Source organism: Oenanthe melanoleuca, chromosome 1 (genome assembly GCF_029582105.1).
Source record: "Oenanthe melanoleuca isolate GR-GAL-2019-014 chromosome 1, OMel1.0, whole genome shotgun sequence".
Classification (NCBI taxonomy): domain Eukaryota; kingdom Metazoa; phylum Chordata; class Aves; order Passeriformes; family Muscicapidae; genus Oenanthe; species Oenanthe melanoleuca.
In genome coordinates, this window is record NC_079333.1 from 63,700,593 (window position 1) to 63,725,093 (window position 24,501).

A 24,501-nucleotide genomic window follows, 5' to 3' on the forward strand; every position below is an offset into this window, starting at 1 on the left:
AACAGTGAGTCTGGAAGCAGTAAATAGACAGCACTATGGTTTTACTTCACTATTTCTACTTGATGAACCTATTTTCTGTAAACAACCATTATGTAATAGCCATTTCCTCTCATTCTGTCTCTTGTTACTTGACTTTATCTTTCATTCTTTGCTGATAAAATCCCAAATTTACCAGTTGGATGTTTGCTACTATGTGAGGTGAATGGTCTGCAACTCTCTGTCCTTGCCCTCACTCTTTTTAAAGGTTGAAATTACTTCATTCTTTGAAACTCTGTTTTCAAACTTCAATTAAACAGTAATATTTGTGGCTCAGAGTTGAATCTTCAAAGTAAAGTAACCTGCCAAAGTCCCTAGCTCAGATCATACATAGTAACATAAAGTCCCTCTGTTCAGCATCAGATCTCTTTAAAGCAGGTTGTCTACAGCCATACATCATCACAAATCACTGCTGAGTCTTAAGTTACTGTCATTTTTTGTGCCTTTTAATTTACAGTATATTCAAAGAATAAGGACTGCAGTGTTTCTATAGCATGAAACCATAAGCATGTAAAAGCAGATGGGATGTTTGAAGGTGGAAAGAGTTGGGGAAGAACAGAAGGATTTGGTACACAGCCTGCTGGGAGCAATCCCTGGAATAAAGTGTGCTTGCAACTGTGCACAAGTTAAACTCAGAAAGAACTCATTGATTGATTCAAAAAGCAAATCTAGGATTGAACCAGTTATTTGCTCACCTAGAGAGCAGCAGGTGGGAAAGAACACTGGGGATCCTGATAGTTATCAAGCATGCCGTGCTCTCTGCAGGGCTAGATTCACTACTCTGCTTAAACTCACTGTGAGAGTTGCTGTATGTGACACTGAAGACTGGTGGTGTAAGAATGATGCATTTTATTCACAGCCACTGAAAAGGAATGAAAATAAATAGTCAGCTCCTGCCCTAGGTCACCAGCTGTCCTTTGCAGTCTTCGATACATTGTGTGCTGCATGACTTGCTTATAATTAACCTCAAAAAAGGGATAAAGCAACAAAATTTCCCAATGATAAAATTAGTGATGGCAGCAAGACTACTAGCAAACTGCGATGATCTGGAGAAACACATGGAAGATTGATTAGGAAAAATTGGCAGATGCAATGCAGCACAAAAAAAAAAATTATGCACATGTATATAAATAACCATAGTTTCCACATATGACAAAATAACCTCTGAGCTTATCACTCTGCTAAAGAGCAAGATCCTGCAGTTACCATAGATAATGCCATGAAAACAGCTCAACATTCAGATCAAATTTTAAAATAGCAAGTCAAATATTAGGAAGTACTAGAGAAGGAATAAAGAACAAGAAAGTAATCAAGCAGGCCAATACTTAACTACATGGCTAATGCTATGTGCAGTTTTGGTTTCCTTCTCAGAAACTAATATATGAGACCCAGAAAAGTTTCAAAGGACAGTAAATACAGAAGCTGTTCCACACTTATGGTCACCCAAATGCTAATGCATTTCAGTTTAGGAGATGAAATTTAAAAGTGACTTACATATCTGGAGAACTTGGCATGGTAGATAAAAGTTTACTGTGCAAGGGACATTAAATTAAACTAGTGAAAATCAGGCTCAAAATGAACAAGAAGTGGCAATTCTTTATGCAACAGGCATCAATTGATAAAGGCTGCTATTATTCAGGAAGCATATATAGTACAAAGGAAACTAGACAACTACTGGAAAAATAGCATTGAAAATTACTAAATAGACAAACCATATGATGTTCAGGAAAGCCTGGAATAGAAGACATTTAGAAGCCAGGAGAACACAGAAGAAAAGCAATCAAATGTGCTTGCATTGTTCTTATCCTTCCTCAAGCAGCTGCCTTTGACTACAAAAGAAGCTATTGTGTTAGAAAAAAAACTTTGTTCAGGACCCATATAGATATTCCTATGTTTATCTTCTCCGGAGCTCCAAGAGCACGTAAGTAAGGAGCACAGAGGAAAAGCATGTGCTGTTTGCTCAGCTTTTTGGTTAAATGTAGTAGAAGGTGATGTGCAGCCAAGACTTCTCAGTCATCAGTGCCAAGCCTCAGCACTCATGTGCACATAGTGGGTGATAGACTTACCTTGCAGCACAAATATTTCCTGTATGAAACTTCCTATTAGAGGGATTTTCCTCTTCATTTCTCACCAGGAAGAAGAAAAAAAACAACACTTATTGTATTTGTTATGGACAGTACCCCAAACCAAAAGCAGTCAGGAGTTCTCTTACACCTCTTTAAGAAACATGTTCTCCCTTTAGTACATTAAGTAACCAATGTTGCCATTTAGTTCCACGTAATAACGAAAATGATGCACTTTTAATTTTATAGACATCAAAGTAGGATTTTGAATGTCAAAGACGTGCCCTTCTTCTGTAATTCTGTAGGACAAATGGTCTGCCAGAAAATGTCTAAATGCAAAAAATCTGCAAGCTTACCAATGGTAAAATGGTAGATGCAATTTACTGGACAGTTCCAGAATTATATATAATTTTATAAATTATGTATAAACTGTCATATTGCAGTTGTAAGCTGGTTTTAAGCATTTCAAGGACATTGAACCCAAAGCAAAATCGAGCTACCAAGTTAGAAAAAACCCTGGAAATATATAAAACTAATCAATAGAGTGACACTCAAGGGAAGTCATCAGACTTCCTGTATTACCCAAGATTTGGCTGTGGAGGAAAAGGAAATGCAGCAGCAGATACATATATTCTAATAAAGTTTCATTATTATTTTCATTATTATTTTGGTTACATTTGCTACAGTTTACAGAAAATTTTCAGAGTTTAAGTTACACAAGGGAAATCAGCAAGAATGCTCCCCAAGACTTTTCTCATTTTTGTGCTGATCTGGCCTAGACTTTTCCTGATATTTTACTGAATTTTCAGATTTCCTAAGATAAAGTTAATTGTTGATATCTTCTCACACAGTAAATATTCAGTTTATGAACATTTAAAGTCCTTTGTAAATGAGTGTGCAACATGAAACCACTTCAAAATCATGCAGTTTGGTCATTTACAGAATCTTCCCAGAATGATATTTTGGCCAGACGAACTGGAAGTAAAGGTAAGTGATTCAGTGCAATATAAATATTTTTCTATTCTCTTTGTCAGCAGTATGAAGTATTTAGCTTCCTTTACTGCTTTTTGTAGAGCTATGATCTGAAACGTATATGATGTAAACTCTTCAAGTAAAAAGAACTTTTTATCTCTGCACAAATATAACTTTGGGCTTAGCTAAGATTCCAGGTTCATTTCCAAATGTCCTTTGCCCTGTTAACCCTGCAGGTTGCTTTAGGTGCCATTAATGCTACACTTTGAAAACAGCTTAACAAAATATCAAAAAACCTTTTAAAAAAACCCCAAAAAACTTACACAGCAGCAGATGAAGAACACACAAGAAACCATTTTCTTACAAAGTAGAATTCCTGGGTGCACAGATACTTACTGGATATTAACACTTGTTTTGGCATCAGTGAAGGTTTCTAGAGCTAAATGAGAAGACATTTCTCTATCAAGCAGCTGTTTAAGACTTACTGGTACTCATCAACCAAATCAGATGCTTCTCATGAAGCATCTACTGACTCCTGTATTGCAGTAACAATACAGCCTCAATATTTTTAGATCCTGCAGTCAGAACAGGTGTAACAAATGTAGCATCTGATCTCCCTGATCACATTCTGCAACATCTAGAATTTCAATTTACATACATATCTTCAAGGATAGCTGAAGAACTTTTGTTATCTAAGTTAAACACTTTTCCTAGCAATTTGAATCCAAATCAAAAGCACAATTCATTACCTACATTATTAAAAAATGCTTTATTTATTACTTCCAGCTTGGGACTTAAGTTACTGCTCTTACTCTAAAATAAAGTCAGCATGGGCTTCGATCCTATCTGGACCATAAAGCAAGACTAAAATTGCACATGTAGTTTTTCATCAAAGCAAAAGATAAAACCCATTATATAATACCACTCCTAAAGGATGAATTAACAAAGATACACTCATTATAACAAGATTTGCTAGTACACTCTAGTAAATTCAACAAATGTACAATATCTAGCATGATTTTAGATGTACAAGATGCCAAAGAAGAGCAATTGCACTACATTCACAAACAGTTCACAAAAATACCAGATAATAATATTACTGGTGAACTTTTAAAAAACTTTTCAAAGCTATTATATACACCATTCTTTTGAAAAGTATTACAGAAGTACTGTAAAACCTTCACATACACTTATTTCACTTTTTTTTTTTCTTAATAGTGGCAATCTTCAGAGCTCCTGGTAAGTTTAACTTAGCATTCTTCTTATGCAGAGATCTTCCTCCATGTCAGCCTGTCATATTTTCAGCAGCCTAGAAACAGAAAAAAAAATTATTCCAAGTCACCAAGAGACATTGTGTAGATTAAATTTACTCTTTTCTTGTAACTTTTAACATTTAAGAGAACTCAAGGGTCTTAAAAAAAAAGCTACTTAGGAAATTTTTTCTAATGAACACTGTTTTCTAAAAAAAATAATGCTGTCAACTGCCATTACCCTCTACTAAAAGCGTCATTTTACTGCTGTTTGCTTGTGTTACATCCTGTAACACAGGATGTACATTTATACATTTTACCCTAATACTTTCAATAAAGGCTCAAATGCATAAATATAGTCACCTTTGGAGTTTACTTTATATAATTAATGATAATTATTACCCCATCCATACAGATAAGTTATTGACAAAACTCAAAAGAATGACGCTAATCATAAGTGCATAAATCATACTACCAATTATTTGATTAAGAATATTAGTATTTTTATTACTGAATAGCTCCAGTCAACAAGGCACAGATGTTGAAGACTGACATTGGTAGATTTTAAACCAGTTATGGGACAAACAGGCAAAGGAAAGCAACGGGAATGGGAAACCAGTGAAAGCACTGGAAGAAGTAAAACAGCCCTCAGTTTTTCATATACATGGTTAAATGCATACGTAAGCACACATTTAAGCACACACAAAAATACAAAATATGCATGAGCACAGAAAAATGTTAAGTTAAAGTATGCAGTCTTCCAGAATAGAAGCAAGATATAGGTTTCCCCTTTTAGCTCTCAGAAATAACCAAATATAAGATGCAGTAGTAAAAAATCCTGACCGAGATGTTTAGGTAGACAGTAAAGAATGAAAATCCTTTAAAATGCAAGTGAGATTTTATTTGTAAAACCATGGTTATCCTCTACTAATTAAACAAGTAAATACACATATATGAAAAGCTCTATATATACACACATGACAAAATCCCCTCCTTCTGGTTTTTGGAAAGGTTCAAAGCACAGGTCAAGGGGATAAAAGCAATGTGTTAAGATGATGTTAACATGCTGCATGTACCTGTTTACAAGTACTGCTGCATACTGCTAGATTTGAGGCTGTAGAATTGATATTGGTTAAAGAAGAAATCTATTTGTGGTATTACACAGGTAAGGGGACAAATGGTGGCTAGAAAAAAAATTGTGAGTTTTGGTAATGGTTTTTTTTCTTCAGCAGAGTTAGTCTAAGTTATTTTATTTCTATGAAACATGTTATTTGTACCATTTCCTGCTTCATGCTGAATTTATTTGTATTCATTGCCCTCTCTATTGAACATTTAATTTCCTTGATTTAAAAATGTGTCACATCAAAGTACAATTTTCAAATGGAAATATAACAAGTTGCATGTAAATCTGACACTAAAAAACAAATGTATAAGCTCTTTAAGCTAGAGCATTACCTTCAGAGCTTCTGTAGCCTTACGCAGTTCTTTAATAACAGAAGACAATGCTTCTGGGTTTATCCCTTGTTCACAAAGCCGCACACAAATAGACAACGTCTCCATATCCAAGCCAGTGTTTAATATTCTTGAAATCTCAAACAGAACTGCAACAGAAAAAATTGAAAGCACTTTAGTTGCTACAGACTATGAAATTTCAATGATCAAGATTGTTCTTCATCAGCATTTAGATTCTACAGTACTTCTACGCTGCAAATATGACAGATGTCCATTGCTGTTTGAACTTCAACAATATTTATTTTCAGCTTTCCAGCATAAGTTAAAAGCTACAGCATCTAATATAAACACCATGCTTTCCTGGTTCAGGAAATTTAATACTGGCTAATGGGTTTTGAAAAGCTAAAAAAAAAAAAAGTAAGTTAAGAATTGAGCAACATGCCTGCCAATTAGGTAAAAGGTATGCTATACGAACACTCAGTGCTTTTGGACTCCAGATACTGATGAAGTCCTTTCTAATCTTTAGGTGTTGAGGCAGTGTCTTTGGCAGAGAGATGTAGCAGTTTTTCCACAACAATTCTGAGCTCTTAACAACTTTGCAGGCAACAATTATTTACTAAATGTCTGTGTCTATTCTAAATAAAATATACACATAGTTACACAGGAAGCCTGGGCTCCTAAATCTGAACTGAACATCAGTGCACTTTTTATAACTCTTCTCAAAAGCCTTACTTTGTCTTTAAATCTGCATGTTGTCCTCCTGTCTAAACTCCTGCAGAAGTGGAAATTGCCAAATACAGTTACCAGAACTTGGATTCTCCGTCCTTCCCAAAGAAATCTCTCTCTACATGCACAAAATGGTTTCACCCTCTTGCAGCATCAGAGAAGCTATAATCATTCTGCTAGTCCTGCCTTGCCTCCTGCAGTAGGTCACAGCATGGAGATCAGTGGCTGAAATGCTACTTTTTACACCAGCTCAACTCATGAAGGTCTGTATTAGAAAACCCTTTTGTAACAGCAGCTGTAACTTCAAGAGAAGGGAAGATCAGCATCAGAAAATAAATTCATAGCACTATCCCTTGTACATTCTCCCTAGCCTCTACTCCCTCATTAGGGCATTTTCAGAGAAAGGCTTCATGTTTAACAACCCCCAACAGACTGCCTGGCTGCTTTCTACCCTGCATATAAGCTTTTGGTATGGGCATTTTGTGGAATCCCAGAGTTTCACACTACACTGAGAAACAACTTTAAAACATGCCAGCTTTGATTCCTCACAGTCAGGCTGAAAGTGAGCACCTGAACTTCACTTACTTGCTCACATTTCTCACGGCTTATCAATTTCCAAAGTATTCCCCATCTTACAACAGTACCTGGATCTGTTTTTTTTTTTTTTTTTTCCACACCAGAATCTGTTCTAGTTCTGCAACACTGACTACTATCCTCAAATCTTTTTCACTATACTGTAGTTTGGGTTGCTCTTTTCCAGTTCACTTCGGTTTTCTGGGCCACGAGCAAGAACAAACCACCGGGGTTCAGGGATCGGTTTAGGAGCTGCCGCTGCCAGCAGCACAGGGCCGGTCCTTCCCCAGCCCCCGCTTCAGTCCGGGACGCACCGATGCATTTACATTAACCGTCACAAACGACGACAAACAAGAGCAAATACATAAACACGTGCACATAGTAAGTATATACAAGCAACCCTAGTATTCTACGTTAAATACTTAATTAAAAAAAAAAAAAAAAAAGTAAAAGCCACACTGGCTCTGCGAGGCCTGAACCGTTTCATGAAGTGACATGAAGTAAAACAAAAACTGCTACGCGCGGCGTCTTTCGGCAGCCGCAACCCGCGCTCCCGCTCCCAAGAGAGGCGCCGTGTGCACGGCCCGCGGCGGGCCAGGCGCTCCCTGTCGCTTGCGGCCGTCACGCACCGTCCATGGTCTCCCTCACGGCGTTCAGGCTGGCGGCGTTGCTCGCCATGGCGACCCCGCCGCGCCCGGAACCGGAACGCGCCGCGCACGCCCGGGCCCGCCGGCCCCACGTGACGGCCCGGCGCAGCGCGAGCGCGGCGGGGGCGGGCTTTCTTTGAATTCGTGCGGCGGCGGCTCCGGCGATTGGCCCGTTCGAGAGAAGGGCAGCCCGGCCATTGGCCCGCCGGAGCACGCCGCGCCCCGTGATTGGTCACAGGACGCAGAGGGGGCGGGGCCGGTTAAAGGGCCGCCCGGCGCGGCAGGGGCGGGAGCGGCGCGGCGGCGGCGGCCAGATAACGGCGGCAGGTGGCGGTGCCCGCATCCTCCGTGTTCCCGGCTCACCCCGCATTCCCGGCATCGCCTCCTCGGCGGCGGGGCTTGGGGGAGCGGCGAGCGGCTCGGCGCGGTGGCACCGTCCCGGGGAGAAGTGTGAGAAGGGGCTCAGCGGGGCCGCTTCCCCCGGGGCTCCCGTCCCGTTTGCGGCCGGAGGCGCGGGAGCAGCCGGGGCTCTCCCGGCCCGTTGAGGCGGAGGGCTGCGGGCGGTTTCAGCGCCGGGCGCAGCGGGACTGCCCGGGGCGTTATTGCTGCTGGCCCGTGGGCAGCAGGACGGCCGCTCGGTCTCTTCTGGTGCTCCGCTGGAGGGTTTTTGTTTGTTTGTTGGATTTTTGTCTTCGTTTTCCTTAATTTGCTCTCCCTCTCTTTCAGGTATAGCTTGGTGTTATGGGTGATACAGAAGAAGCTAAAATGCAGATAACACCAGAAACTCCAGGGCGAGTCACAATCCTGAATCCTTTTGAAAGTCCCAGTGATTATTACACTCTTCAGGACCAGATTGTTTCCAGTCCATTGGTCTTTAAGTCAACGAAATCCTCATCTGTAAGATCTGGTCGTTACACTACTAGATACAGTACAGATATAGCGCTAATATTTTTAATTTAAAGGCATTTTAAAAGGTATTTTATTTAGTATACGTCAACATATGTACCAAGCTAATGAACTTGGGTGGCGTTTGGAGTTTCTTCTCATTACATAACTATGCTGCTTTTAAATACTAATACTGCCACTTAGTCTTCCTCTCTCCCTATCCTTTAGATATTAGCAGTTGAGTGCAGTAGAGATGCTAATGAAACTAAAAAGACTCACTTTGTAGATAATTTTCCTAATATATTTGAACAGTTCTTTATAATAGTTAAATAAAGGGGTGAGGCTGATTTATTTCTGAATTGAATTTTGTTGTGCCCTATGTATGTCAGTTATGAGGGAGACATTGCAGGATGTACATGACCTTGCAGTTCTGGTCTTAGAAAAGAGAAGTGAAAGGAAGACTGCTCTATTATTTGGATAACTTGAATCAGGATACTGGATTTTCATGGAACCACAGTTTGGATTGTGGCAATCAAGAAGCAATTTAAGTTCACCCCAAGTTACTTATCTTTAGTAGACCTGTCCTTAGAAATCGAGAAGAAACTGTTGCCTCAATTTGTAAATACTAGCTGTAACTTTCCACTTACTATTATGTTGTAAATCATTGTACTACCACTACCAGCAGGATAAGAAGCCTGACTTACTTTTTTTTAGAGTAGATTATTAATTAGAAACACTTTTGATTGTTTTTGACAGAAACTGTATGGATACTGTGATTGTGTTGTTCCATTGAGATTTGTCCTGTGGTTTTATTTTTGTCTTTAGAGTAGCAAGCATTAAGATGCCTGTTTCTTTTTTCAGACACCAGGAAAATTCAGGTGGTCTATTGATCAGCTTGCTCTAATAAATCCTGTGGAAATAGACTCGGAAGATATTAGACGCCAAGGAATGTATTTGAACCATGCTGGGTAACTTACAATTTATTTTTATGTAGCTAACTTACCTTTAATACTGGAACACTTGTTCTTTTGCTTTGTTAACGTTTCAGCATAGCATTGAAGACTTTTTATTCAAATATTTAACACAATTTTTTACTTGATGTGGATATGATTTTTAGATGAGGCTACCTCTGTGTTGTTTCCTTTTAATGTTAAGAGCTGCTGATCCACTCCAATTGCAGTTTGGAAGACAGCTAGATAAAAGCAATTAGTGGAAGCAAGAAAATCTCTTGCCAGTGATCATTACCAGGCTACCTCTTCTGCTCTTTGTTGCAACACAGTTTATCTTCTCAGAATGCTCCATAGTGAGGCTTCCTTCTTTGGTCTCTGTGGCTCCTGCAGAAGGGTAGAAAACTAGCTGGGGAAGCCCCAGTACTCTCTTCCAAAGTTTTATAGATTAGACTTACTGTGAAGGAGGGGGCACCCATGCTAGTTACTTGAAGGAGTTTGGGGGCCTTATCTCAACTTTTTTCCTTTCTCTGAAAATAACTTGAAGGAAGAAAATGGGTGGGTAAAACAGTTTTGGTATTTGTAACTTATCTTGAGGTTCTTTTACATGCGGGTGGTAGAGAATGGCATGCCAAGGGGAGGCCTTAATGGTGAATCCTGTAGACTGTCTCCTACATTTTTCAGATACAAACTTCACATGGCATGAAGCACTGCAGGAATAGAATAATAAACCAGTCCTATCTAGGTCAGGTTGCTCAGTCCCATCCATCTTGATCTTGAATGTTTCTAGGCATGGGACATCTACCACCTCCTCAATCAACCTGTTCCAGTGTTTCAACACCCTCATCATAAAAAATACTGTGGAGTAACTTACTGCTTGAAGTGTCTGACTGAACCTACATCTCTCTTTTTGAATAATAAAAACTTTAGGACTATAACTGTACCCAGCTGTATCTGAATCACCAGGTTTTCATGTTTCCTGTCTTTCCTCTAGCAGCCAGTAGGTTTCAGACTTAATGTTTTGTATACATTTTAAAGCCTTAAGCCTTATGTTTTTAGGAATTAAGTTAATTACATTGTTTCTGTAACCTTATTCAGACAATCTAGCTTTAATATGACTTGGGTGACAATTCCAGTGATGATGAGTGACGTGGCCCTTAGATATATGCATTGTCTCAGTGGGTCCTTTCAGTCTGTCCCCCTGTTTCCTGTCAATCACTGTGGGGGTTTTTTTTATCATCTGCTGTGACTAGAAAGAGGCTAGTTTGACTATGTGGAGATTTGCTGTGTCCATGCTTGCATGTTTCAGTGCATACATATACATAAATACACAGTGATTGTATGCTTGGTTTTTTGGTACAACAACTCTGCAAGAGCCTCCATAGATCTGTCACTTCAGTGTAGCAGATGTAATTGAAGGTGGCATGTCCAAACATTCCAGATACATTCAAAGTCTGAAAAGCATAGAAGAGCTGTGAGAGTTCATGTATTTGGTACATCCGTGCATGCTTGTGTATCTAATAATATCTTGTTACCTGACTGATTTTTAAAATTATTGAAGGATAATTCAGGTATATGAATTGTGAATGAAAGTATTGGGGGGTTCAGCTAAAAAAATGATGAACATTTATAAGCCTCAAGAAATTTTACAATAAATTACATTGTAGTAACTGAAAGTCAGGCTTGAAGGTGACCGTTAGAGGAAATATAAATATAGAATCTCACACATCATGAAGTAACTGAAGAAACTGCAATATTTTTTTAAAAACTAAGTTTAAAGCTGCATAAGGAAATATATTCATTGTTAGAAACTGAAATATATTGAAGTAGCTGTGGCAGACTGAGAATTTGACTTGGGAGAACTCTGCTGGGAAAGTGGCCTGTGTTAGGAATTTGAGTGTGCAAATTCCAGAAGTGTTTTCAGTTGCCCTTAATTCCTTACAGCTCAGTTTTTTAATCTGCTTGGTTTTATAGTGCAAGTCTAACTTCATGTTAACTTTAATAGTAAAATCTATCCATATACGTTATTTTGGAACATCAGTTATGACTGTGTTTTTGTCCAGGAATGCTGAGTAAACAGAATATTTGCTATTAAGTACTTTTCAATGCTACAAGTACTTTTCAACTCAACTGAATTGAGAAGTGTATTTATAATTCTAAATTTATAGTATGAGATTATTGTGTGTAAGAGTAAAAACATCATAAGATTTAGGGTTTAGTGCAATTTAATTTATAAATTTTCTTTTGAGCATCTATACATTATTATATGGCTGAACTTTTACATCTCTTCCTGCTTATGTGATGGTTTTAATAATTGAGTTGTTTTTCATTTGTTACTTAGAATTGATAAGGAGACAGAAGACAGAAGGCAAAAAGCTATTGAGGAGGTAATTAAACTTTGTGCTACCAAATACTGATTTGCCTGTAGAAATGATCCATGTCTTTACAGGGTTTCAAAACCCAGAAGCCTATCATTTTTCAGTAAGCAGGTAATTTTGTGCCCTCATCCCTTGCAGCTGTAGTTAGAATCCACGCACTCCTTTTCCCCTCTTCTTTCAGTCACATGTAGGTCAAAACAAAACAACAAATTTTTTTCTTTCGTTTTTCTTGGCTAGTGGTAATGTAGATGTAATATAACTCTTATAGTTAACTTCAGGTTAAAAATGGTGATTAAGAAGTTGGGGGTTTGTTGGAGTGATACTGCATTTTTTTAAATATTGGAGAGTTTGTCTGGTATTTTTTTTTTTTTTTTAATTTCTTCCAAAGTCTGCTTAGTTGGGTGGAAGGCTTTATTCTGGCAGCTTGTATTTTTCCATCCTTTTTTTTTCATTTCATTTTTCACTATTCATTTGGCTAGCAGAGAAGGAAAAGTGAATTGTTTAAAATATTCACTACGGAAATTCTAACTATTACTTCAATTAAAAAAGAAAAAATAAGTCTCTGATAGGAGGTCTACCAGTTTGTCTCTACAAACAAGAAATGTTTTATGATTCCATAAAGGAGCTGTGTAGTTGACCTGCAGCTAAGATGCTCTGTTCTAAATTTGCATTAAAAGGGGTATTTCCTCTTAGGTGTAACCTAATGGATTAGGTAGCTGAACAGCTTGAAACTCTCTGATAAAAATTGTACCTTTAATAGTTGTGTGTTTCAAGCTGAGTTTTTTCATTTACTTTGAGTCTTGAGAAAAGGATTTGCCATGTGTTTCTTGAAGCTTTGTAATAGTGTTCATCTCGTCAGCATCAGGGTGTTTCTCAGTGCAACTTCTGGTTCACACAAAAAGACTGAAGTGCCAGTACTCAAAAGTGTTTTACCACTAATGAATTTAGCCAAATACACTAACACTAATAATGTTGCCAAAAAGCCTTGCTTTATCCCTTTTACTGTTACTGCAGTGTCTTATCACTTCTGTGAAATAGTTCAATTGTCAAAATTAAACTTAACAAACTGAAAATTTAAAAATTATTATTTTTAAATTACTATGCAAGGAGCATGGTACTGACAATTCAATTTCTAAAATGAATAATTACTGTTAAATGAAACTTGTGTATAGTTTTCACTCTGCAGACTTGAAAGATCTGAGGTGCTATGTGTTCACAAAGAACATAGGGGCTTTCAAATTGTTTTTTTCTTAAACCTCCTTGGGCCTAAAATAATGAAATGTTCTACGTTTTTTTTTTTTTTCTTGTTCAGGGTACTAGTCTAAATTTATGTTGAAAATTTTAAAAAGTGCTGAGATGGTTTGTTTTTATTCTACTCCAGTTTTTCACAAAAAAACTCATAGTTCCTTCTCCTTGGACTGAACATGAAGGCAAGCAAGTTTCTCAGTTTAATTCTACTAAATGTAAGTTGCTTTTGTGTGTCCACCCAAAATAATATAGCTTTTGGAGAAATTATCAAGCATAATTTTTTTTTTATCTCAATTTAAATTTTTAGAACCAGTGATAAAATATGGCACAACTGATTGATTTTCAGCTGTTGTCCCCAAGTGCTTTCCTTGTTTTAAAATTATTTGTTAATTAAAAGTCTTACATAGTTTTTCCTTTTTGTTATTATTCGTCTTTGTTCTTAATTTTTTCTACTTTAATGATCTGTCTGCAACCCTTTTAATTTACATGCATAACTTTGTATCTATAACTATCAAATGGGTTGATACTGGTAATAGCCAAGTCTTCTACTTCACTTTTTTCTTCAGTTATTTGCACGTCCTCTTATTCTGACTGCTTCCTCATCAAATAAGCATATTGGAAATGGAATTCTGTATTCTTTTACTTTTACAAGCAGCATAAATTCCTGTTGCATCCTGCTAGCTCACTGCCACTAGTCGTGGGTTTTCTAAATTTGTTTCATTGATGCTACTCTTAGATTTTATTCTTAATGCATTTATTGAAATTTATATATAAACAGCAGAATACAGAACAAATGGATTACAAGATGGAAAATGAGAGCTACAACGTATGGTTTGCATGCCCTGTTGTTTGGTGTGAAAGTCTTGAATAAGTAGGGAATTTTTGCAAGATCTGGAAAAGGCTAAGCTGTTTAAATTTTTTTATCAAGGAGATACAGCTTGTGGATAGTGTATTTTTAATAGCCAGTTGTAAGATGGCCACTTCAAGGGCAGAGGACATAAGGAATTATCTGAAGTCTGGTAAAGTGAATGTTGAAAGAAAATGGTCTAATGTGTTTTTCAGCTGCACAAAAAATGTTGAAGTGTATCTTCACCTTTCTCCAGTCCAGACTGAACGATTTTCTGGAAATGTGTTTCAGTTTAACACAGCCTCACAGCCTGTTTAGGTAGACATGAACTGGTTTGTTTGAAGTCTGTCATGTAGAGACAGGAGGAGACAAAGTTTTGGACAATGCTGATACTGTTTCACTGAGCTTTTGTTTTTAACAGAAACACGCTGACATTTTCTTGATAGCTATAATGGTAACCTTTTCTCAGTACTCTTTTCTGATCTCTTCCAAACACTTTATATAACCAAACAAAATTTTTGCATCAGTATTATAACTTAATGTTGCCACATTTAAAAACTATATGTAGTGCATGTTTAAATTGAAGGTCTATATTTTCCAGCCATAGATATAAATAACATTTCTCCAATTGGAAGGCAGCTGAGCTTGCAGCCTGGGAAAAGCAATGGTGAGTAAAAGGCAATGTCTAAGATTACAGGCTTTCTCTGAAGAAAAATAATCCATTTTTAATGGATATTTAATTTGAAAAGGAAATTAATTGTTAGTGTTACTGTAGAAATAGTTTTTCTTGAACTGTATGGTACTATTGATTTTAATATCTATTTCTCATAGGAATTTAATTCTGTTATACTCTGTTGTATCTTTTCAAGTGAAAAATAAGTGCCCTGCAGACTGTGGAGTGCATTTTTTTCCAACTCAGTGTCTGTACTTTTTCTGGATTAAAAAGTGAATGTAAGCTTCAGATTTACAAGTAATATGTTGGATTGTTTTGGGTTAGAGAATCATGATAATTTTCTGTGCCAAATAAATATCAGAAATCTTAATACATCTTTTAAACTGCATCATTTTAGATACTGTTTTTCCCCCAAGGTATTTTGATTTTTCTGCTACTTCCTTTCCTCACAGATGTTTCTTCTCAGTTAAAATAAAAGCCTCTAGAGAGGCATTCTTAAAACTCTTGGTTTTTTATCTCTAAGCCTAGTGTGCTCCATGCAGTGTTGTCAAATCAGAATCATTCTTTAATTAACACTTCTTATTGCAACTGTAATTTGAATAGCTCAATTGCAGTGCAATTTGAAAGTGAATTTTTGTTTCTACAGCATTAGTAAAAGGTCACTGTAAGCTAATTTTGTTGGTTTTATTCATTGCAGCTGCTTGTCAGACAGTACTGTCTTTGCCAGTGGATTTTAATTTAGAGAAAATACTAGGTATGTCTTGCAATATCTAAATTTAATTATGAATGTCTAAATAGAAAACTTGATTTTGTATTATTAGCTGGGTTTTTCTTGTGAAATACTGAAAACTAAATGTATGAATGAAGGTTTTAAGTATGCATTCTAAAAAGACAATTACTGCAAGTTACGTGGGATGTATGACTTAAATTATATGATTTGAGTGTGGATGTGAAGATAAAACAGGAGGGATATGGAGGACAACTGGAATTTATTCTGCCTGCAGGTGACTGAGGGGGCACCTCATTGCCTTCTACCATTTCCTCATGAGGGGAAGAGAAGGGGCAGGCATTGATCTCTTTTCTCTGGTGACCAGTGACAGGACCCAAGGGAATGGCCTGAAGTTGTCAGGGGAGGTTTAGGTTGGATATCTGTAAGAGATTCTTCACCCGGAGGGTGGTTGGGCACTGGAAGAGAAAAAAAAAACCCAAAATAAACTGGTAAATCTGAGCATATTTTCATGGGTCTTAGTTTGTGCTTTCCTACTGTAAACAGCTAACTACTTGGACTTTCTTCAAGTCTAATCTGGTTTGCCTCTGGATATATCATGAAAACCATCAAAGCATATAGGAGACCTGAAAAGAGTCTAGGTTTGCTTGGGTAGTAAATAATCCCTGTTTGACAGCTTAGATGTAAGGAATAATACAATTCTGGGGAAAGATCAATAAGCAGATAGAAGCCAATTTTTTTTAATTCAGACTTTAGTATTAAGAGATGATAGGCAGAAGTAGAACAAACTTTAGTCAACATAAGTGACTTTTTATAGGGATGACAAGCAAACCTTTGGGATAGGTGCCTAAACAGGTTAATGAGTTGCTGTATTGGTAAATTAGATTAAATGTTTGAATTTAATTATATATGTGTCTGTAATGAAATGTATTTTCTGCATTTGTATTGGAAATTATTTTCCCCCCACATTTCTAGGTGAATATTTTAGAACTGATGAATTTGCAGATCAGTCTCAGGAAAATCTGAGTTCTTCATCACTCAGAAGAAAGCTGTTTTTGGAAGAAAATGGGAATGTATCTGCATGTTTGTCCCCTTCTCTGCATAGTCCATGTGGTAGTCAGCCACTTGGAGTGCTTTGTTCAATAGAATTATCTCCAGTCCGGTGCAGAAGCCCCCTGGACACATCTAGTTCAGTAAGTAGCCTGTTTTGTGGGATGTACTTTGAGAGACTAGGTGTTAGACTAAAACTTCAGGGTTTTTATTTGGTTTTTTTTTCTTTGCAAATTCCAAATTCTGAAAAGACATGTGGACAAAAGTCTTGATTACTGACTTTTTATTATTTCAAGTTATTTTGTTACACTGCTATTCTTTTGTACTAGGAATGATGTTTTAATTTTGTTATGAAAAGGAAGTAGGAATTAAAACATACAAAAAATTTGCTGAAAGCACGTTAAAACCTTTTTTTTTTTTCCCTGTAAAACGTTCCTGCAAAAAAAGACCTATTTAAATCCATGAATTGCTGCCTACAATACCAGTTGATATGATATTTCCTTTAAATCTCATAAACTCATTTGTAGTGAAAAAAGACTTGTGGATCTTTGAAGTGTGGTGCTAAATATGCCTTTCTTTCCCATTGGCCAGTTTTCAGATTAAAAGACATTTATTGGGACACAGGACATAATGTCCATTTTTTAGATTAAGCAAGATGAACCTTATCCCCATGTGGACATAGTGCAGCTAAAGTGGTTTAGATGATGTATTTTCACCTGTTTGGTTTGAAGTGCATGGAAAAAACCTACCTACACTAGGATAGTGTAGCTTTAAAAGAAAGTTAACCTAGTGAAGAATTCCTACAATATAATTATAGTGCTGGGGATGAGGGGGTGGGCTTTGGTCTGGGTTTTTTTTGTGGTTGTTTGGTTGTTTTTTTTTGTTTTGTTTTTTGCATGTTAGTCTTAAGCAAGGTCATTCTCTTTTCTTCAAGAGAAACACTTTTGTATCTGCTGCTGAATTAAGTAGATTGGATTACATTAAAATGTAAATAATGGCTGACTTTCATCTGCAGTGATATGAGTAAGAAATTTAGATTAAACACTTGACTTGATACAAAGATAGCAGTAATTCTCTATTTCGGTTTTTCATAGTTCTTAAATATAGTGGATAAAATAGTCCTAGCTGGTATTACGTTTCCCATGTGTGGAGGTATAAGGTCCAGGTGAAGTGTGGCAGTTGGAATGTTTAAACTAAACTAGAGATCGTCATTGTAAGGGATTAGTCTTTCCCAATGCTGCCATCTTAAATGTCTTAGAACAATTTTATATATAGGTATTAGCCACAGTTTACATTATGAAAATAATTCTCTGTGGGTTTGGTTGTTTTTTTTTTATTCTGAAGGGTCAGTTTTCATCAAGTCCTATTCAGGGAGGAACAAGAGCTTATAGTCTGGGAAGTATAACCAGTCCCCCGTTTTCAGAGGGGTCTCCTGCACATAATGGTTCTCCTGCTTTTTCACCAATTGCTTTTCACATAAGAAAAACACCACTCTCAGGTATGGTTTAATTGTATATGTATTACTCTTTCTTGAGTAATATATTTTTATTATAAAAACTTCTCAATTCTTAGTGGAACCTTTTTGGAGACAAGTTCCTTTGCTTAGCAGACCAGCAGTCTCCTATATTACACATCTGCTGTTCAGCAGTGAAATAGGTGAAACAATAAAATGTATATGCTTGCAACTGATCAACTAGGGAAAATATTTTGGAAGAAGGCATTAAGACCTAACAAGAATGAACAAGATTTAAAAGGTTAATTTCATTTAGTGTGGGAGAGGTTTTAAAGCCACATGCCTGAACGGAGTCAGGTTACAATTTTGATTTAGCCCAGCCTGAAGCATTTTTAATGGTCAATGGATGAAGAATGTTTAGCTTGAGCTTTCAAATCATGCCATACCATCATGAAGATTATTTGAAATGAAATGACTAATGAAGAAATCACAAACATTTTGTGTCCTCATTGCTCTAGAAGGTGTCACTGTTTCATGGTATGTCCACACCTGGTAATGCTTAATGCCTTGTTTATACATGATTATACACATTTGGCATGATTATACATATTTATACATTACTTTTACAAAGTTTGATCAGTAGTATTTTACACCATTATATATGGAAATTGCACAGATGTTTTCTTACTTGTTAGATCTTAAACTTCATTGCTGCCAAAAATTTAAATGCCTATAGAGTATTTGTTTATGAAAAAAAAAACATAGAACCATCCTTCACCCATTTTCTTTTGAATACTGTATAGTAATGAAATTTGAAAATACAAGGTCTCCAATACCACAAATCATGTCATAGAAAGGAAATTTGGTGGAATAAAAACTTGCCTTTACCATGGTAGCTGAAAGGTGGTGGGTCTGGTTTTTGGGGTTGCTTGTTTAGTTGTGTTGGGAGGCAACAGTCTGTGAAATACTCTGTAGTTGGCTATAAATTATTCAATGGACTGTAGGGCCTTGAGAACGACGAGTTTCTCTATCAGATATCAGGTGGAGTTAAACTTTGCTCTTTTTTTTCAGACCAAAGAAAATTTAGATTTCGTTCTCCAGATATTCCTTCCTCAAATAGAATGACACCCCCAAGTACAAGAAGTCCTTACATAGATGGTTGTTCTCCAATTAAAAATTGCTCTCCTATGAGGCTTGGAGCCTGTAGAGGAACTGCCCAATATCAGACTTCTGTCATTAGAATTCCAATTGCAGTTGAGAATCATGATGAGGATGAGGAAGACAAGGAAAACACTTCTCCAGCAGAAGCTCGGTTCCCAGAAATGGATAATGGAATAAACTTACATCAGGAAGACAGTGACGCTTTTGCACATGGTACACATCTTGTGGTGGCAACTGTGTCTATTGCACCAGATCACTCAGAAAGCTGTCATCAAAGGTTGTCATCATTTCGGGATATAGAGGGCTTAAAGGAAAATAATACTGTAGACATGGCTGATGCAGCTGAAGTCTCAGACGAAAACACCTGGATAAAAGAAACAATTGGCAATAGCAATACAGCAATGACCAGCTTTATGACAGGCATTACTTTCAGTATTGAAAGCTCTCGCATGTGCATGTCACCTCTTGCAGAAAGCAGTGCAATTCCTTGTGACAACAGTAGTATTCAGGTAAAAATGTATTTTTTTGTTTCTCTGTAAAACTGAGCTCAACATAACTTGGAATACGTATACTAATCTGGAAGTAATTGTTATTTTTTCTTATTGGATATGGCATGCAGGTGGCATTGTGACTTTTGTCCCTTCCCTCCATCCCCTCTTTCAATGGAGTTAGCATAGCAACTATGATTATTTTTGTGTTGCTGTGTACATTAGTATATTTAACTTAATCCAAATGAATGCTGACAAGCAGTATTTTTTTCAAGCCCCGTTTTTTTATTTCAGGTGGACAGTGGCTACAATACACAGACTTGTGGAAACAGCATTATGGATACTGCGGGGGCTGAAAACAGTTGCAGAGAAAATGATGTGAATACTGTTGTGTTTCAGAATAAATCTCAGCTGATTAGAACAAAGGTAGGAATTGTGGTAAAACAGTGATAGGCTTCCCATCTAAAACATCCATTCCCCATTTTATTTGGGGAGCCTGAGTGGAGAGACTGTCATATAATAAAGATGTTAATATAGCGCAATTTCAGAGAGTGTTGAATTAATTCAGGACAAATATCTTAAACTGGCAGTAAAATGAATATGTTTTATGATAAAAGCAAAGGTTGTTTTGGAGGAAATTGAGGTTTATGCATGAGTAGTAGTAGTGAGGCTGCTCATGACTATTGTAGTCTGTCTCTAATTTTTGTTTCTTCTTGCTGCTTCTTTTATTGCTAAGTTTTAAACATGTGCCTGTGGAGATGGACATTTCTGGGGAAAAATTGTCTGCTGCTGGTTTTTATAAATGTAGCATCAAGTCCTAGACCATACCTGGTATGCTGATTTGATGGCGAACTTTCTGTGTGGGTACAGTCTTTTGATCACAAGCCTTTTGAGGACCTATCTGAAAAACATTACAAAAAAGAGTACCTATCTAGCAAAGCTCCTAACCCTTAATCTCGTGACTGACAGGAAAGAATTTTGTTCCCAGAGAACTGGAAACAAGGCTAGTTTCTTTGGAGAAGAGAGCAAAGATCATCTCCTCTCAGTAATTAATGGTCACATGGTGCTAAAAGCTTAGTAGTTTATGGTCTGCTTTATCTTGAAAGTCCTTCAAGGGGAGACAGTACTGACCACTAGTACCAGATTATAAAAAACCCCAAGTAAACCCATTCAGCCCTGACTTCACTTCTGGATGTGACATGCTGAAAGCCACTTCTCAAGGGGAAGGGCAGATTGGTGATGTCATATACACCACTAACATAAAATTTTAAGCTCTGTTCGTTTAAGACTAGGACAAAGGTGCCCTTTCAGGAACAATAGATGGATATTTTGCCATTAACATCTAAAAATACTGATCTAAGCCTGCCCCGGTCACCTCCTTGGATGTGGATTTTATCTGTGCATGTACTTACCAGAATCAATTGTCTGGTATCAAACCTGTCCTAGAGGCACTTGCAATGTCACACAGCTGCTGTTTCCCACTGTTAGTCTTTGAAATGCTGGGTCCTGACTTAACCAAATTTTGCATTTTAGGTTAGGAGTAAAGTGTGAAGGCATTAAGTGCTTCATTCAGATCTTACAACTGAGAATCCCCAGGGAATGAAGAAAAAAAAACACAGACATTGCTGGCTGAAATATTCAATTCTGGCTCATTCATTAATGAATAATTAATGATTATTCATTCATTAATAATCAAGTGAGCCCTTGAAGTGAGGTAGTTCTTGCAGACAATATGTTTCAAAGATCTGTGTAGAGCAAATGTGTTATTTTATTTCTTATTTATTCCAGAAGGGTAGAGTTGGTACTTAACGTACTTACTGTACCTGAAATTTGTGGATAATAAGCTTGGATCTTGTTTCTTTTGGACAATTTCTGTTAAAAATGGTTTTAAAACTAACTTTTTCCTATTCACCTAGGAATGTTCTGTTTTAAGCCATAAGGACAATCAGTTGCTGAGAACAAAATCTCCAGAGAAGCAATCCTGTTTTCAAAAAGGAAAAACACATAGCACAGTATTTGGTCAAAATGCAACTTGCAACATTTCTGCTTGGAAACATAAAAATTAAAATCAAGTTCAGGGATTTCACAAAAGTGGTATGTAGTTTTCTGATGGAGAATTTAAAGCTGTGGTTTCTAATAAATTTTTATACATATGACCTCAATTACCTGGATTATACATACTATTTTGCTTTTCTAATGTAAGTGTAATAAACTATTTAGTATATATTAAGGGAGTTATTAAATAATGTGGCATTTTTCAGGTCTTATTATGGAATTTATTATTGTCATTAAGTGATCCTTTTTGAAAATTAAGGTGTCTAGATTTGGTACAGAGAAATAAGAGGTTTTTTCAGACTCATTCCTTCTATGACTGGGGGGATTCCATGAGCAGACTAGGATAGCTTGCATAGGAATCAGTATAACTGCAAAATTATCTACATTTTAAGATTTGTCCCTCCTAAAGGCATGAAGGACATTGTTCTTTGTGGGAAAGCAAGTGAAAAGGGTATTAGTCTAGTTTTGGATTGCTTTTCTCCAACCAGATATATTGTATGGCTTCATAAATACCACCACTAGTACCAAGAGTAAGTCACTGGACAGTAGTGAACTGCTAGAGTGTGATGAGAGCAAACACCAAGTTTTCTCTTAGAAATATAAAATGAGCTTTGTGTCTAAAGAAGCTGTTTAGCAATTCTCTGAACAGCTTTTTCCTTGGTTTGACAGAAATCTGTAATGTCAGTTAGGTTTACCAGGTACTTAAGTAAAATGTATTACTGGTTACCTTAAAATTAAAAGGTAATGCTGTTGCTTTGGTAATTGTGTTAGTACTAAACTTGGAGTTGATCTCCTGACACTACTACTGTCTCTGAAGAGCACTTGTGTCCAGACTGATGCTCTGGTACTCTTTGAAAGGAACCTAAGAAGGTGCAATAGGATTCACTGGTCTCAGTACATCACTAAGAAAATAGTGCAGCCTTTCTTCTGTAACAGTAAGGCATTACATTTTTACTTCAGTCTTTTGTTTAATTCCTAGAATTATTATGTTGTTTAAAGGAATTGCCAAAATATTTAGATAGTTAAAAATATAATTAACGTTTGCATGCTGTTTATTACCAAAAGTATTAATACAAGCAAACCTTTGATCCTTTCAAGAAAACCATCAATGAATTGAAATGATGGATTGGGGCAGGGGGGTCAAAAGCAGAGAATTTGCTTTGTGTAATCAAATCAGGTTTGGTTGAATTTGCTTGTATTTGTTTAAAATTCTGGAACTTATAAATGTGAGTAAGGAGAAAAAAAGTCCATTTGGTAATCTAGTGGTGACCAAGAGGGAAAGAAGAGGTAAGGGATACACTGGTGTTTCTGGGCTCTGTTTATGTAGAGGTCTGGTAAACTTCGTTGGATTAATGAAAAAGAAAAGTCCATTTTAAACTATTTCATGTGAAGCAGTCTTCCTCTCTTTACATAGCAAGGATGTCCCAGGATATTGGATCTGTTCTATTTCTGTTCTATTCCACAACCAACAGAAAAGCTTGTACCAAAGTGACAGTGGCTGATGAGCAGCTATTGGCACACTAGGCCTGAAACCTATTGGTCATATTGGTCAGATGTAAATTTGAAGGCAAGACAGCATTTAAAAAAATTCTCAAAAGGCAAAATGTGAACAGAATCTCTTGGCTTTAAAATCAGTGTGTTAAACCTGACAGTTGTGTGTTGTTTGAATAGAACAGTTATTGAAATGCTTTAACTAATAATTTCCTAGTGAAGGCTTTCTGAAAAGTGTATTTAAGAAAAAGGGAAACGTCTGTCTGGATAATTTGATTGTAGTTCTCACATTGCAAAAATAAATATTAAAAAATTTACTTTAGAAATCTAATGAGCAAACATGATGTGCATTATTTTTACTTCTGTAGCAATTGAATCACTATTTCTGTACTGCATGTGGGATTGACAGTAATGGAATCTAGTGTCATATATTAGCTATTTCATGATCTTCAAACAGTGCCCTACCAGAAGCTGGAAATACACTGGATTGATAACAATTAAGGGATGGATTTTATTAAAAGCAGGAAATTAACTCAGACTTTTATAGAATAGGGCCTTCAAAATGTTCTTGGCTTTAGCTTTGAAGTTCTGTCACTCAAAAGCAGGCTACAACTTATCTCAGATTTAAGAGTTACATATGATCTTGCATCATTTCTGTTTCTCATGATAATTTTAACAATAATCAGTTGAAAGACTGTACAAAGGATTTATTTTTGCAATTGTGATTACTAAAATAGGAATAGAAATTTAATGAATGTTAAGCAGGGTAGCCCAAATTATGATCTGTTTCTGAATTTTTGAGTTACATGTATAATTAAGATTTTATTTTACTTTTTGACTAAATTTTTTGATTGTTTTTAAAATATGTTCAGTGATCAGAAGCTTTTGAAGTACTTACAAGGAAAAAAGCAATCCCTAAAGTATTTCATTTCATCCTCTATTAGCATTTTCTTAAAGGTAAGAAAAAGGAACAGAAATGGGTGGATGTGAGAAGTGATTAAGGATGCTCCCACCTAAATTGCCTGTATTTTTCATCCTGTTTTGTAGTCTTCAGTTAGATGGGAAATATTTATTTTGTTAAAACATGCCTATTTTTTTATTATGTTTGTATAATTGATTTGTAGAGAAACCTGCTGTGTAAATTACTATGGAAGTCACTTGACCATTCTGTTTCTGTAGTTGTAAATGCATTGGTTGGCACACATTGCACAAAACGGTCATTGTTTACATTAATTTAATATCAGTAGTTCTAACAAGAGTCCTTTAACATGTCTAACTGTAAATCGAGCAGTGAAACAGAATAAAGACATTTCCTTAATACCTGTATTGTTCAATTACTTCTTTCAGTTCTGAGGTGCTAAAAAGAATGCACAGAAGTG

The 24,501-nt window shown here is 36.6% G+C and overlaps 2 protein-coding genes across 3 annotated transcripts; one reads left to right on the forward strand and one right to left on the reverse strand.

Annotated features, from left to right (window-relative positions):
* Positions 1 to 2,728: 2,728 nt before the first annotated feature.
* Positions 2,729 to 7,823, reverse strand: MZT1 (mitotic spindle organizing protein 1). Its single transcript, XM_056499010.1, has 3 exons — positions 7,702 to 7,823; positions 5,777 to 5,922; positions 2,729 to 4,380 (listed from the first exon to the last, which is right to left on the reverse strand). Exons 1-3 carry the CDS (start codon positions 7,748 to 7,750, stop codon positions 4,357 to 4,359), a joined length of 219 nt encoding a protein of 72 aa, XP_056354985.1. The 5' UTR covers positions 7,751 to 7,823; the 3' UTR covers positions 2,729 to 4,356.
* A 190-nt stretch (positions 7,824 to 8,013) lies between these two features.
* On the forward strand, positions 8,014 to 24,440 carry BORA (BORA aurora kinase A activator). 2 transcript variants are annotated; one of them, XM_056483233.1, is made up of 12 exons: positions 8,014 to 8,169; positions 8,446 to 8,616; positions 9,466 to 9,572; positions 11,893 to 11,938; positions 13,311 to 13,392; positions 14,626 to 14,691; positions 15,395 to 15,451; positions 16,400 to 16,617; positions 17,819 to 17,972; positions 18,999 to 19,597; positions 19,871 to 20,002; positions 21,493 to 24,440. In XM_056483233.1, the coding sequence occupies exons 2-12, from the start codon at positions 8,461 to 8,463 to the stop codon at positions 21,640 to 21,642; spliced, it is 1,767 nt and encodes a 588-aa protein (XP_056339208.1). In that variant the 5' UTR covers positions 8,014 to 8,169; positions 8,446 to 8,460; the 3' UTR covers positions 21,643 to 24,440. The 2 variants fall into 2 exon arrangements, with proteins under 2 accessions (XP_056339208.1, XP_056339218.1); XM_056483243.1 differs by lacking the exons at positions 8,014 to 8,169; positions 8,446 to 8,616; positions 9,466 to 9,572 and having other exon boundaries at positions 10,199 to 11,938; positions 13,242 to 13,392.
* The last annotated feature ends 61 nt before the right edge of the window (positions 24,441 to 24,501 follow it).

What these genes read in the sequence shown, in the direction of transcription:
- MZT1 (XM_056499010.1), bottom strand. Translation starts at nt 7,750, where the DNA reads ATGGCGAGCAACGCCGCCAGCCTGAACGCCGTGAGGGAGACCATGGAC. An exon ending in CGTGAGGGAGACCATGGACG is followed by an intron (nt 5,923 to 7,701) that starts GTGCGTGACGGC and finishes TTTCTGTTGCAG; the next exon opens with TTCTGTTTGAGATTTCAAGA. An exon ending in AGGCTACAGAAGCTCTGAAG is followed by an intron (nt 4,381 to 5,776) that starts GTAATGCTCTAG and finishes TTCTGTTTCTAG; the next exon opens with GCTGCTGAAAATATGACAGG.
- BORA (XM_056483233.1), top strand. Translation starts at nt 8,461, where the DNA reads ATGGGTGATACAGAAGAAGCTAAAATGCAGATAACACCAGAAACTCCA. An exon ending in ATGTATTTGAACCATGCTGG is followed by an intron (nt 9,573 to 11,892) that starts GTAACTTACAAT and finishes TTTGTTACTTAG; the next exon opens with AATTGATAAGGAGACAGAAG. An exon ending in GTGACAACAGTAGTATTCAG is followed by an intron (nt 19,598 to 19,870) that starts GTAAAAATGTAT and finishes TTTTTATTTCAG; the next exon opens with GTGGACAGTGGCTACAATAC.